The sequence below is a fragment of the Nematolebias whitei genome, chromosome 1 (genome assembly GCF_014905685.2).
Source record: "Nematolebias whitei isolate Nwh7 chromosome 1, NemWhi1, whole genome shotgun sequence".
NCBI classification, from domain to species: Eukaryota; Metazoa; Chordata; class Actinopteri; order Cyprinodontiformes; family Rivulidae; genus Nematolebias; species Nematolebias whitei.
Genome location: NC_056498.1, coordinates 68214106 through 68228786, shown reverse-complemented (window position 1 = coordinate 68228786; position 14681 = coordinate 68214106). Strand labels below are relative to the sequence as shown.

General features: G+C 40.3%; 2 protein-coding genes across 2 annotated transcripts; both read right to left on the bottom strand.

Annotated features, from left to right (window-relative positions):
• Window positions 1-3046: 3046 nt before the first annotated feature.
• cgasa (cyclic GMP-AMP synthase a) lies at window positions 3047-8315 on the bottom strand. The gene is made up of 6 exons (XM_037697930.1): window positions 8307-8315; window positions 6525-7382; window positions 6224-6437; window positions 5803-6060; window positions 3788-3887; window positions 3047-3398 (listed from the first exon to the last, which is right to left on the bottom strand). Exons 1-6 carry the CDS (start codon window positions 8313-8315, stop codon window positions 3047-3049), a joined length of 1791 nt encoding a protein of 596 aa, XP_037553858.1.
• A 365-nt stretch (window positions 8316-8680) lies between these two features.
• eef1a1a (eukaryotic translation elongation factor 1 alpha 1a) lies at window positions 8681-13845 on the bottom strand. Its single transcript, XM_037680316.1, has 7 exons — window positions 13637-13845; window positions 13284-13463; window positions 12839-13135; window positions 11503-11653; window positions 11077-11333; window positions 9327-9561; window positions 8681-9204 (listed from the first exon to the last, which is right to left on the bottom strand). The coding sequence occupies exons 1-7, from the start codon at window positions 13778-13780 to the stop codon at window positions 9080-9082; spliced, it is 1389 nt and encodes a 462-aa protein (XP_037536244.1). The 5' UTR covers window positions 13781-13845; the 3' UTR covers window positions 8681-9079.
• Between the last annotated feature and the right edge of the window lie 836 nt (window positions 13846-14681).

Here is a 14681-nt window from a genome sequence, read left to right as displayed (position 1 = left end):
TAGGCCACTTTAATGGAACTCTAGCTCGTTTTCCTAGAAAGTCTGGTTCGTTTAGGGAGGTGTGAACACACCATCTAACTCTGTCACGGAACAAAAAGGCGAACTCTGGCCCTGGCTAAAACCTAGGTCTCGGTCCGGTAGAAACGAACTCCAGCGCGGTTTGAGTACAGTGTGAATGCAAACAGACCGGACCCGCTCCGCAGGGTAAACAAACACACATTGCTCTTACCTTATATCAATCAATCAATCAACCTTTATTTAGACAGGTTAATCCCATTGAGCCTCGAGGACTCATTTACAAGAGAGACCTGATTTCAACAAAGAAAGATGACAACAATGGACAACAGCAACAACAATAAACAATTATAAAAAGTCATACTTCAGGGTTTTTTTTTAATTTTTTTATATGGAGCCGTCAGCTGCCTTGTGTGGAAAAACAATATTCTCCATGTTCTTCTGTCTCATCTTCTGTTCATGCTAAGTCCATTTTTGAAAAATGACAAAATATAACTCCTAAAACTGCTAAAACTTGATGCCACTTCGTGTTTATTTTTATTTACAGAAGAAGAAGACGTGTTTTCAGAGGTTTTTGTGTCGTTTCTTTCAGTAGTTCTTGGTGCAGCGCCCCCTCAGGCGAGCGGGGGAATAGGTTGGTTCAACAGGTTGGCTCAACTGCACAGTGCAGTGTGAATGCAAACGCACCAGCTCAAATGTAAACAAAAGCTCATGAATATTTGTCCCGAACCGAGTCTACCGGACTATCTGGTGTGAAAACGACCTGAGAGCCCAGGTTGCTCTGATAGTGGCCTTCAGCTCTTCTGAATTGTTGGATCTGGTGTATGACATCTTCGTCTTCACAAAAGCCCATAGATTTTCTATGGGGTTATGGTCAGGCAAGTTTACTGACCAATTAAGAACAGAGATACCGTGGTCCTTAAACCAGGTACTGGTAGCTTTGGCACTGTGTGCAGGTGCCAAATCCTGTTGGAAAATGAAATCTGCATCTCCATAAAGTTGGTCAGCAGCAGGAACCTTGAAGTGCTTTAAACTTTCTGGTAGACGTCTGTGTTGACTTTGGACCTCAGAAAACACAGTGAACCAACACCAGCAGATGACATGGTACCCCAAACCATCACTGACTGTGGAAACTTGACACTGAACCTCAAGCAACGTGGATTCTCTAATCTCTTCCTCCAGACTCTGGAAACTTGATTTCCAATGGAAATGCACAATTTACTTTCATCAGAGAACAACTTTGGACCACTCAGCAGCAGTTCAGTCCTTTTTGTCTCGAGATGCTTCTGACACTGCCTTTTGTTCAAGAGTGGCTTGACACAAGGAATGGGACAGCTGAAACCCATGTCTTGCATACGTCTGTGCGTGATGGTTCTTGAAGCACTGACTCCAGCTGCAGTCCACTCTTTGTGAATCTCCCCCACATTTTGGAATGGGTTTTGTTTTACAATTCTCTCCAGGGTGCAGTTATCCCTATTGCTTGTACACTTTTTTTTTTCTACCACATCTTTTCCTTCCCTTCACCTCTATTAATGTGTTTGGACACAGAGCTCTGTGAACAGCCAGCCTCTTTAGCGATGACCTTTTGTGTCTTGCCCTCCTTGCAAGGTGTCAATGGTCGTCTTTTGGACAACTGTCAAGTCAGCAGTCTTCCCCATGATTGTGTAGCCTACAGAACTAGACAGAGAAACCATTTAAAGGCCTTTGCAGGTGGTTTGAGTTATTAGCTGATTCGAGTGTGACACCAGGTGTCTTCAATATTGAACCTTTTCACAATATTCTAATTTTCTGAGGTACTGAATTTGGGGTTTTCATAAGTTGTCATTTATAATCATCAACATTAAAAGCAGTAAACATTTTGAAATATATCTGTGTAATGAATTAATATAATTTACAAAATTCACTTGTTGAATGGAATTTCTGAAATGAATAAACTTTTTTTATAATATTCTCATTTTATGACCAGCACCTGCATTGACAAGGGAAGGAAACCAAGAATGGATAAAAAACAACGCATGTGTGCATGTAGTCAAATCAAATTTATTTATAAAGCACATTTAAAACAGCAGCTTTTACTAAAGTGCTTAACAATCAGATCAAGGCAGTAATTAAAGAAAAATTATGTAATTAAAAGCATCAAAATAACATAAAATCACAAAAACAATTAAATACTAAATCAAATCACACTGTCAGTGAAAACAAGTGTGTTTTTTAGGATAGATTTAAAAACTGGGAGTGAAGTGGCCTGTCTAATGTTGAGGGACAGATTTTTCCAAAGTTTAGGGCCCATGACTAAAAAAGCCTGGTCCTTGAGCGTCAGTTTTGTTTTTGGAACAATCAAAATCCGATGATCTCAGCGCCCAAGAAGGAACATCTGGTTGATGTAGATCAGAGAGGTATGAGGGTGCAAGTCCATTTAGGCATTTAAAGGTCAATAGGAGGATTTTAATATAAATTCTGATGTGTACAGGGAGGCAGTGAAGGGAGGACAAAACTGGTGAAATATGATCAAACCTACAAGTTCATGTTAGTAGCCGAGCTACAGCATTTTGGAAGAGCTGGAGATGTGACGGACACCTGACTGACCCCAACATAAAGTGTGTTACAGTATTCTAGTTGGGTTGTAACCAATGCATGTACTATTTTTTTCAAGGTCCGATCTGGTCAGTTCGGACTTGAGATTTGCTATCTGCCTTAACTGGAAGCAGCTTTTCTGAAGAACAGTTAATCTGTTTATTAAACTTAAAGTCCGAGTCTAAAATCATCTCGAGATTCGTAACAGACTGTTTAAGATATGGCTCATGGGAGTCAAGGTTATAGCCAAGGAAGGTCCCTGAGCTCTGATATACATGGTGCAATGATGTGTTGCAGTTGTAGTCTAACAAACCTTAAATGGCTGTGGTAAACTATGTCCAATCAGTTCAAGTGTTGAGCAGGGTTGTGAATGACTTTTTTTTGTTGTTTAAATTGAAAAGTTTTGGTTCCTCAGTTTTCATATGTGGTCAAGTTGAAAGCAATTCTAACCCGGCACCTAATTTGTATCTTGAAGATCTTGCTGAAAAACAGGAAAGCCCGTTTCACGTTGTTCCTTAATCCAGTTTGCAAGAGTTATACACCGGTTCTGTCTAATATCAGAGAGCAGGTTCTGACTAGGAATAAAAAAGTTGTAGAGTTCAACATTTTTCAGGTGCCCTTCAAATTCCTGCAGGAGATGCTCAAAGCAGCCTCTCAGATTTGAGACCTTCCAGTCACTGTCTTTAGATTTGGAGCAGCAGGCGTGGAGGAGCGTGGTCTTGGCGTGATAGGAGCAGAATTTGCTCATGGAAGAATCTTTTTCTTTACGTAGATGCAGAAGGTATTTGAGCAGCTTTAAACAGTCTTTCCTGTTTGTAAAAGACAAGAAATGAGCAGTTATGAAGGAGACTCAGATCAGTTAACTATAATGATAATAATGATTATAATAGGAGTATTTAGTAGTTAATCTGTTAGTTAATTCCAGCCAAATTTTTATTCAATATCCAGTCTGATTACTAAAAATGTATCGGATTTCTTGTCATTTAAAAAAAAAATGGTAACCTGATTTTTGTTTGTTGCCTCTATTTTTGATAATAATAATGTTGCTGATTATTCCATTCCTAAAGTGAAACCAGTGTTGATGTATGAAGTGTCTTTATAGTTTTATAAACTTATTAGTTTAATCAGGTAATTTCTTAGATGAGTTGTTTCCTTATGAGCTATGTATATATATATTTTTAATTTATACAGTTCTGACCTGCAGCAGCTCGTGCCACTTTTTTCGCAGCACGTCTTCTTCGATCCATGATTGTTCATGATGTCCTTCTCGACATGAGAGAAGGAAATCCGCCAAACATCTGTAAGGTTTAGAAGAAAATCAATTTATTACCAGACAAGTTCAAAGCTTTTGTCACTAATGAAAGCAAACAACTAAATGTAGTCTGCAGTTGATAGTGTCACAACTTGACTAACAAGAAATGTGATTACGGTATTTGGCTAGTGCTGGAACTTGTTCTGCAGTGTGGCTATGAATTGTGTCTGCATGATGAAACCTCTGTTAAGCTGTTAAGATTCAGTTTCATTTTCTACATATGTTTATTTACTGTACATGTTTGCATAATTTTTATTTTAAATTTTTTGGTTTTTTGATGTACCGTATTTTTCGCTGTATAAGTTGCACCTTTTTGCATGAATTTGCGAGTCGTGTGACTTATACACCAAATCGACTAGTATGTTTTGTTTTGTCCCCCCCCCCATATTTATAACCCAATTTTTGGCAGAGATATGACGGTTTCATTCATTCTGACATGGAAAATATTGAACACTACCATTTTCAGCCACTAGAGGGTCCTCGAGTGATAGGGCAAGCCAAGTGTCTCATTGATAGGTAAAAGTGACTATTAATGAGACCCTTTGCTTGCCATACAGGCCACCTTCGTCTCACTCTGGAACTGATGGAGCAAACGTCAAATCAGCTGAATTTTGCCGTGCCGCCCAGGCGAAATGCAGCTGATTTGACCATAAAAGTGCATTTATTAAGGAAAAGTTCAACTGAGACGCACCTTGTCCATAATGTCAAGCAAACAAATACCATATTTTTTCGCTGTATAAGTAATTGTTTTTTGCATATTTTACATGCCCTGCGACTTATGGGCCGAAGCGACTAATTTATGGATTTTTTTTCCCCATATTTATAAATCAATTTTTGGCTGTGATATGGCCGTTTTCATTCATTTATTCTGACCGATTATTTTGAACACTACCATTTTTCAACCACTACATGGCAGCATAATAGTATGGCATGCTGTTGTATTATGTAATAGGTAAACGTGGCTATAATGACAAATTCTAAAAAGTTCAAGACAAAAACAACTGAACTTTATTTATTATACTTTATTTTGTTTGTCTTTAACTTTTTTGAATTTACCATGTCCTGGCTGACTGGGAATCTTCACCAGCTATTATTGACACAATCGGCTTGCCATACACTGCCATCTTCGTTCAGCTTGCTGCTTGAAGCAAATGTCAAATCAGCTTCGTTTTGCTGCGCCGCCCTGGTGAAATGCAGCTAATTTGACCATTAAAGTGAAACATTTTAAGTAAAAGTTCAACTGAGACACACCTTTGCTATAATGTCAAGCAAACAAATAATTGTTTTTAAGTGTTAATCTTGTTAAAGTCCTCCCGTGCACGCCCCAGCATCTGCCATTTGGCAGCCAATTGATTTTTGGCACAACACCGGCCCACATTTCTGTGTGGTCAACGGTGACGCATAATAGATGTGACATATATGGTGAAGCAATGTATTTATGGATTTTTCCACTTTATTAAACATATTTGAGAATGATTTGTTCAATTAGCATTGTAGAGATGTAGAGTGCTGTATGAATGGGTAAATGAGAACACAAATTGTAGTGTAAAGTGCTTTGAGTGTCTTGAAATAAGATAGAAAGGTGCTATATAAGTACAGTCCATTTACCATTTTAACGTCCTCCCGTGCACGCTCCTGCAGCCGCCATTTGGCAGCCAATCGATTTTTGGCGAAACAACGGCCCATATTTCCGTGTGGTCAGCGGTGACTCATAACAAATGCGATGTGTCAGCGGTGACGCATAATGGATGCGGCGAAGTGGTTTATTTATGTATTTTTCCACATTAGCAGACATACAGTATTTGGACTGAAGCGACTTATACGGCGGTGCGACGTGTACGGCAGAAAGTACGGTACAAAAAAATTTCTTGGGCGTAGTATTTCAAATAAATGATGCTTACCTTTGGCAAGGACTCCTTCATTTTCTTCAGTTCCCTTGCCTTCATATTTTGGGACAAGGTAATATGGCTTCCATTTGTATTTCTGTTTTACTTTATCTCCAAGCCACTGCTCAATTTTAAGGCCATCATCAGTGAATGTTGGCCAGTGTGAGTTAACTTGAAGACAAAGAACAATGTCTAGTGAAATGGTGGTTGTCTCTACTAGTGTGGTCAGAGTCACTGCAGGACAGCCTGTTTTCTTGCTCGTCATTGTCCATTCTGCAATAACAGAAAACAGTTCAAATTGATTAACCTATGTTTTCAGGCCAAGTGGGTTGTAATCAAATGAACATGCTACCAATAATGTAGCATGACAGCTGGATGAGTGGTGTGTTTAGGAGCTCTTTATATTCTGGGACTTTGTCTTCATCATGGCACTGACCTGAAAAGCCTTTAGCAAATGTCTTCACTTCCTTCCTGAACTCCTTAAGCATTTCAAAGCCAGATAAAATGTTGTTCTGCTGGAATTTCTTCAACGGGTTCATTTCACGTTTTAATGCCACACTGTAAAATGCTCCATTCATTTTGAAAGGCTCAATCTGAATTCGCTCAGCCAGAATGGGCAGCATGATGTCGAACTCATCAGGATTAGAAATCTGTATACACAGAAATACAAATTATACACACATGTTCATCACTACCGGTAATTATATTGAGGATACTTTAAGAACAGAACAACTTACTTTTAGGTGTTCATAGTAACTTCCTGTTCGTAGTGGTTCCCCAACCTCCTTGAAACTTATAGTATTCTCTTTCAAATACTTGATTAGATGTTTTATAAAGTCATTTATGACGCGAGCTGCATCAGATCTTTCCTTTGTCTTAATCTTCAGTTTATTCAGAGTCTTCTTGAGGATGCAGTCCACAGTCCTGTCCTCAGCTCCATCTGGTTGTGCTTCAGTTCTCCCTCGTGTAGCATTGTTAGCACGTGTCTTGGCTTTGGTTGGCTTTGCAGCAGCCAACGTGTGTGTCTTTATCTCTGCCGCTTGATGCAGTTCTGCGTTTGTTGGGTCTTCGAAAAATTGTACTAGTAATGTTGCCTTAGGAGTTTTGACTTTAGTGGTGGTTTTTGGGGACGTTTTTGAGATATCCTTGTGTGTCTCTGGCTTTGGCTTCTGCTTTGTGTTTGTATCATCCCCTGTGGTAGTTTCCATAGATGTTTTCCTAGTAGAACATGTTTTTGCTTTTGTGCCGTTAGCAGGTATATCCAGTCGCTTCTCTGTAAAAGGGTTAGTGGTCCTTCCTTGTCTAGTTTTTGGCCCATCTGGCTTCTCTTCAGATTTTTTTTGCGTTTGCTGGTCTTGCGTGGTCCTTCCTTGTCTAGTTTTTGGCCCATCTGACTTCTCTTCAGATTTTTTTTGCGTTTGCTGGCCTTGCTTCTTAGGTTTTTTTGTGGTTTCTTCAAAGGCAGTGTGTCTTAATCTCCCTGGAGATGTCGAAGTCACTTCTTTCAAGTTTGTATCATGATTCTCTGCCGTGCGTGGTTTTCCTCTGCAGCTCATGATGAAATGACTGGAGTGAAACTGCTGTGCCAGGGTATGCTAAATAGTTTAAGGGCAGTCTGCCAAATGTGTGGGCGTGTAACAGGAAGTACACGCCCACACCACATTTGGCAGACTGGCCTAAACTATTCCACCCGCAACTGTATAAAAAAATTTGTCCTCATAGATTAGATCAGTGGTTCTCAAACTGGGGTCTGTGAGCTGGTGCTTGGGTGTCTGCCATAAAAAAAAATATATATATATTTTTTTTATTTTGACTTGCGATCCATCCAGGGTGTACTCCGCCCCTCACACAGTGTTTGCCGGACATGGGCACAGGCGACCCCCGTGACCCAAAAATGGAAGAAGCGGGTAAAAGATAATGGCTGGATGTGTGTATATATTTATATGTTAACAACCCATTTAAATACACCAAAATGCAGGAAATCACATGTACTTTATTCAAAATTTTCAGGGGGAGCCACCCCCCCCCCCCCCTCCCCAGCAGCCCCCACCTGCTATTTGTGTTCCGGCATAGATCAGTTTTTAAATGAAGACTTGTTCCTTGGTCTGACTACTGCTTCTTTTCAGTTTTATGTAGTTTTCTGTAATAATTTGAAGAAGTGGTAATACATACATTATGTGAATAGGGAAAGTTTGAGACTTGTATTCTCAAAACAAATTTTTGGAAGCTGAAATTATGAAAAATACCTTGTTTCAAAGTATAAAAATTGTATAAACACTATTAAAGAACCGTTGTTAAGTATGTATGTTACACAATTGCATTAAACAGACAAATTGAAGAAAATTATTTAACATGAGGGTTATGAAGGGGTCCCTGAAACTTTTTCCTCTTATTATAGGGTCCCTGAACCCAAAAAGGTTGAGAATCCCAGGATTAGATATCAGAGGTAGCAGACGAACTGGTTTAAAATTGCATCATACAACTATTAAAGAAAACCCTGTTGTTGTTTATTCCTTTACCAATAGCATCATCTAGTGAATTAAAAAAATTCTAAGGATATGAGCCAGACTTGCACTTACAAGTCATAGATCTTAGTTGTGTCTCTTATCACACACACACAATATAGTCAGACGACAAAAGAAATTGATTGAAAATGTTTAATGTTGCAAAGAGGCTCATGCCATCTTACAATAAGGTGCAGTTGCTCGTCAATGTATTCATTTCAAGTGCAAAGTTAGCAAAATGCCAATCAAAGTGCTTTGAGAATCAAAACAGTCTAATCTGTCCCCCAAGGACAAATTGAGACGTTTTGTTTTAAGTGATATTAAAGCTTAAATACAACAAATGTTCCACTAACCTACTACTAAGAAGACCAGCTTTAGCTAACGGACAGTTGTAACTATTGTTCACTTGTGTAGAGCACCATGTAGTTGCAAACAAACACTGAAAGCAGGACATGTAGAGTAGGACTAGCACTCCAGATAGCTAGGTTGATAAAATTACATTGTATTTCTATATGTTCCGTTTCTTAAGATAAAGGTATTGCCATGAACCAAATCAATAGTCTACAGTGAACGTTATTTTTAACACATATCTAACTACTGAAATGAAGCCAGGAGTGCCAGAGCAAGGAATACAGCTCTACAGTTTCTTTCCTTCGGATGCTTTTGCGATGCATTGTGATGATTAACCAGTCTTTAATTATTGTGTTGAAGCGGCCAATCGTACGATAGAGTTGGATGAGCGATGTCCTGCCTTGAGAGACCTTGTGGTCGGCAGAGCAACACAACATTCATTTGTTCCTCTGGGCCTTCTGAGCAGACTTGGTGATTTTGCCAGTGGTAGACACTTTCTTCTCCACACCTTTTATCACACCAACAGCCACAGTCTGACGCATGTCACGTACAGCAAAACGACCTGCGAGAAAAAGGACAAGGGAACTTTACCAAGCAAAACTTCAATATAAGAATTTCTTTGAAGTCAAACAGGAGTTAAGAAGGCTGCTGAAAGTCCCAACAAATCTTCACACTCAAATTTACCCAGTGGTGGGTACTCAGAGAAGCTCTCAACACACATCGGCTTCCCAGGAATCATCTCTACAATAGCGGCATCTCCGGACTTGAGAGATTTGGGGTTGTCCTCCAGCTTCTTGCCAGAGCGGCGATCAATCTTTTCCTTGAGTTCTGCAAACTTGCAGGCGATGTGAGCAGTGTGGCAGTCCAGAACAGGAGCATAACCAGCACTGATCTGGCCTGGGTGGTTAAGGATAATCACCTAAAAAAGCAAAATGGTCTGTTAAGAGAAAACTTGTTTCCTGGTTGACATGTTTGGTTGTGATCTTTGCCTGTTTAACAAAAACTAAAATAGCTAATAGCCGTTGTCTTGATGACGGTTAGACTTCATTCAAATAACTATTACCTTCACTATTCAATTAATATATAGAGTTACGAAATAAGAAAACTTTGTGTTTTTATCAAGGCCTGTCGCGATAAACAATAAATCAATTAATCACACGATAAATGAAAATTATTGGCCTCATTTTCATTTATCAGCTTTATCATTTCTTTGTCGCTCTCTTTCTACTGAAGACACTGGATGACAGAAGGCCAGTGCTCTTCACTGACCCTTCCCTTTCTCTTTAAAATCCATTTTTAAACGCCAAAATTGCGTTCTTGGATCATTAAAAGCAGTTAAGCTGAGAAGCTAAGCTACGAACTAAGCTAACAGGCCGACCTCGGGGGGGGGGGAAAAAAACCTTGTCCAAGTTTCAAACTTCACTGTTCGTGTAAAAAGTTGTTTTTCTCTGCAAAAAGAAGCTGAGAACTTGTTTACTGATTTTTTTTTTATTTTTATTAAAAGCTTTGTGTGAAAAATGCTATGCTAAAGAGCTCAAACCACACAGAGCGTCGGTCATTTTGAGAACCAAATATACAGAAAGAGATGTTGCCAGGTGAGTAATGTAGGATTATCGTACTAGAGACATAAAATTATCATATTTTGATATATTATCGTACACCCGTCATAACCAGAATAACAAATTTATCAATGCACTATAGTAGTGATGGGTCCGCTTCCAGACCGGCTCTGCTTCTTCTTTTCTTTTCCTCACTCATGGGGAGGGCGCAGCGGGCTATTCAGCCAGTCATGGCCGTTGTTCTGAGGCAAACGCATACACATCACTTCTAGGTAACATTTAAAAAAGCACGATTGGCTGGAATTTCCAATCGTGCATCTGTTTGTGGACACAGATGCCTTCATTGTTCACAAAAAAAATTCCGACAGACAGTTGCGACAGGCTGATGACAACTGATTACAACCATACATTCAAGAAATGGTCAAATTATCGTATAGTTGGCCTTTTTTGGGATTGTTGATTGTACATCGTACAGAGGGCAAAATTGTCGTATAAATACGATAAATATCATACACCTGGCAACACTGAAAGAGAGACAGCCCATGTCACGTCAAGGGGCCCCCCTCCCATTTTTCTTAAAGAGACACGCTGCTCACTCCTTCACTAACCATCCTTCCGTTCAAAACATCTTATACTGCCATCTGGTGGTCAAAAAAGGTGCTACACTCAAAACAAATTAACCAACATTTCTTCTTAAATTTGACGGTAATTACTAATTGTTTTCCAATTATTTGATAATAATTACTAATTATTGTCAAATTTCAAACAAGATTATCGTTTATCGCAATAATTTCTGAGACAATTGATAGCCCAGCAAAATTTGTTATCGTGACAGGCCTGTTTTTATCTCTGAATATGTGTTTTGAAGTGTCTACCTGAGCAGTGAAGTTGGCAGCTTCCTGTGGAGGATCATTTTTGCTATCTCCAGCCACGTTGCCACGACGAATATCCTTCACGGACACATTCTTAACGTTGAAGCCCACATTGTCGCCTGGGAGAGCTTCTGTCAGCGCCTCATGATGCATCTCCACAGACTTCACCTCGGTTGTCACATTTACCGGGGCAAATGTCACAACCATGCCGGGCTTCAGGATGCCTGTTTCCACACGACCCACAGGCACAGTTCCAATACCTGAGGATGAAGGTGTCAGTATACAGATCATACACTTAACCATGAAATAAAGATCAAAGTATTTCAATCTTGAACTGCTAAATTTGTCATTTTAAAATTAAACCAGATGTGTTTCATGTGTCACAATTTTGACATTTAGATTATCTGTATAATTTATCACACTACATGCCTCCTATCTTGTAGACATCCTGCAAAGGAAGACGTAGAGGTTTGTCCGTTGGACGGGTCGGAGGCTGAATGGCATCCAAAGCTTCCAAAAGTGTGGTCCCAGATGCACTGCCATCCTTCCTGGTGATCTTCCACCCCTTAAACCAAGTCATCTGCAAAGGGAAAATTAAAGTGTTTACTACAATAAAAATTGTTAATTTCAAAGTTGTAAACTCCAATAATAATCATTGTGGCCTGATACGTGTTGTCCAGTGGGTGAATACATTTTGTGTTCTCTTTTCCCAGTGACTGAAGTTGAAGTGACTTGACTCTGTTTGATTTACAGTGGTTCTTGTGAGTTTGGGGACGCTTCATTTTTTTTTTATATTTCTGAATATTTATGACCTAAATATCAGATTTTCACACAAGTCCTAAAAGTAGATGAAGAGAACCCAGTTAAACAAATGAGACAAAATATTATACTTGGTCATTTATTTATTGAGGAAAATGATTCAATGTGACATATTTGTTAGTGGTAAAAGTATGTGAACTTTGCTTTCAGTATCTGGTTGTTGGTCGACCACTCCTGGGGAGGGTAACAATGGTCTTTAATTTCCTGTTTATACACAATCAGTCTGACTGTGGATTGGTGGAATCCAAACTCTTTACAGATGTTTTTTAAACTTTTCCAGCCTGATGAGCATCAACAACTCTTTTTCTGACGTCCTCAGAAATCTCCTTTGTTCCTGCCGTGATCCACTTCCACAAACGTGAAGAGCAGACTTTGATAGATCCATGTTCTTTAAATCAAACAGGGTGTCCACTCACACCTGACCATCATCACATTGATTGAAAACACCTGACTAATTTCACCTTCATATTAATTGATAATCTTAGAGGTTCACATACTTGTGCCACTCAAATATGTAATATTGGATCATTTTCTTCAATAAATAAATAAATGACCAAGTATAATATTTTTGTCTCATTTGTTTAACTGGGTTCTCGTTATCTACTTTTAGGACTTGTGTGAAAATCTGATGATGTTTTAGGTCATATTTATGCAGAAATATAGAACATTCTGAAGTGTCCATAAACTTCCAAGCACCACTGTCTTGGATGCTGTGCTGTGCTGTAGCGTGCAGTCATTCTTGAGAGGAATTGCTTTGCATAAAACCAACTGGCGTAAATAAATGGGACCAGTGCTGTCTGCAGCAGTTTAGCTGCTGCTGCTTGTTAACTGATCTACAGCTTTCCAGATCTGGCATCAGGCAAACAAATCCGTATACAAATCCTCAACTTTGCTCTTCTACTGACACCTGTAATGTTTGTGTTGCTGGTCTGTGAGTGCTACTTACATTTGGACTGGGCTCAAGCATGTTGTCTCCATTCCAACCTGAAATGGGCACGAAGGCAACAGTGTCTGGATTGTAGCCAATCTTTTTGATGTAGGTGCTCACTTCCTTCACAATCTCTTCATAACGCTTCTGGCTGTAGTTTGGCTCGGTGGAGTCCATCTTGTTGATGCCCACAATGAGCTGCTTTACTCCGAGGGTGTATGCCAGAAGGGCATGCTCACGGGTTTGTCCATTCTTGGAAATACCTGCCTCGAATTCTCCCACTCCTGCTGCCACAATGAGCACAGCACAGTCGGCCTGTGGATGTAAAAGATAACCATAAGTACAGCCCAGAAGCAGCTTTAAGGCCTAATTTAATGTTACTTAGGGATAAAACTGCAAACTCAATACAACAAAACACAAAGTCTACAGATACCAAATGGCTATGCATCCTCATATTCCATACCTGGGAGGTTCCAGTGATCATATTCTTGATGAAATCCCTGTGGCCTGGAGCATCTATGATGGTCACATAGTACTTGCTTGTTTCAAATTTCCACAGTGAAATGTCAATAGTGATGCCGCGCTCCCTTTCCGCCTTCAGCTTGTCCAGCACCCAGGCGTACTTGAAGGACCCCTTTCCCATCTGGAAATCAAGAAACATAATAAAATTTGAATTAATGCCAAGTGACCTGTGCTGTGTAGTGACGTCTTTCTAACATGATCGTCTTTAAATTGACCCCCGCGACCCAAAATGGAAGAAGCGGGTAAAGATGATGGATGATTTATAGGAGCTCATCCTCAGCTCCATGTCTGTACCTCAGCAGCTTCCTTCTCAAACTTCTCTATCGTTCTCTTGTCGATGCCGCCACACTTGTAGATGAGGTGGCCCGTGGTGGTGGACTTCCCAGAGTCCACATGGCCGATCACAACAATGTTGATGTGGAGTTTCTCCTTCCCCATGATGACTGGACTTGGGCTGAGATTGTCTGCAGAAGCTGGGGTTGGGTTAGTCAGGACAGCAAACTCTTTACAGAGCAGGAAAAGGAGAACATTTATTCAACACATCTTTCCTGATATTGAAATGTTTTGCAAGAGCAGCTAATTATTTCCTTGACAAAGTAGTGGCTGTTTGTATGCGTCTTGGATTTCCTTGGGGTTTTAGGCAAAAAGCAAGGACAGATATTTCAGCCGATGGTAATTAATGTGGTCAGAACGTGGGTCATTAACGATGAGAATCCATGGAGGGCCGTGTTTGTTGGAAGCGCGGTGTCTCCGGTGATTATGGGTAAAAGAAGTGATCACAAACAAACAAACAACACTGCCCCTCCTGCTCTTTACCCTGCATCCATCCACACCCCAGCTCTCATCTTTCAGAACCAGTTTGCTCTCCTGTCAGCACATCCAGACACCAGCTCAGACTCTAGAGCTTCACTGTGAGCCCGAGTCCTCCATTTTGTCAGCTCCAACCTTCTTGACAGTGGAGCAGCCATTTCTCTTGACACTGCTGTGCATACAGTAGTGCAGAGCAGACATCAGTGGGGGGGGTCACGGTGATTAACCTAAACATTAGGATTCACGCATGCGCTGCAAAGTTTGGTGTTTATAATGCCTTACATTAAGTACAAACTTAATGTGAGCATGTGCAGAGCAGTTGCAGCAGGTGATCCTGGGCTGAAGGTTCAGGTGAGCAGGAGCTTCCTGCAGGAGTCTCTTAGAAATAACGTCACAGCTCCTGCCGCAGTGCGCTTCAACAAACAACACGCGCAAATAGCGGAAAACTCGCTCGAAAACATCACAGCCCCTGCAGCGGAGCTGATGTCCGGAGTGTGTGTGTGTGTGTGTGTGTGGGGGGGGGGGGGGG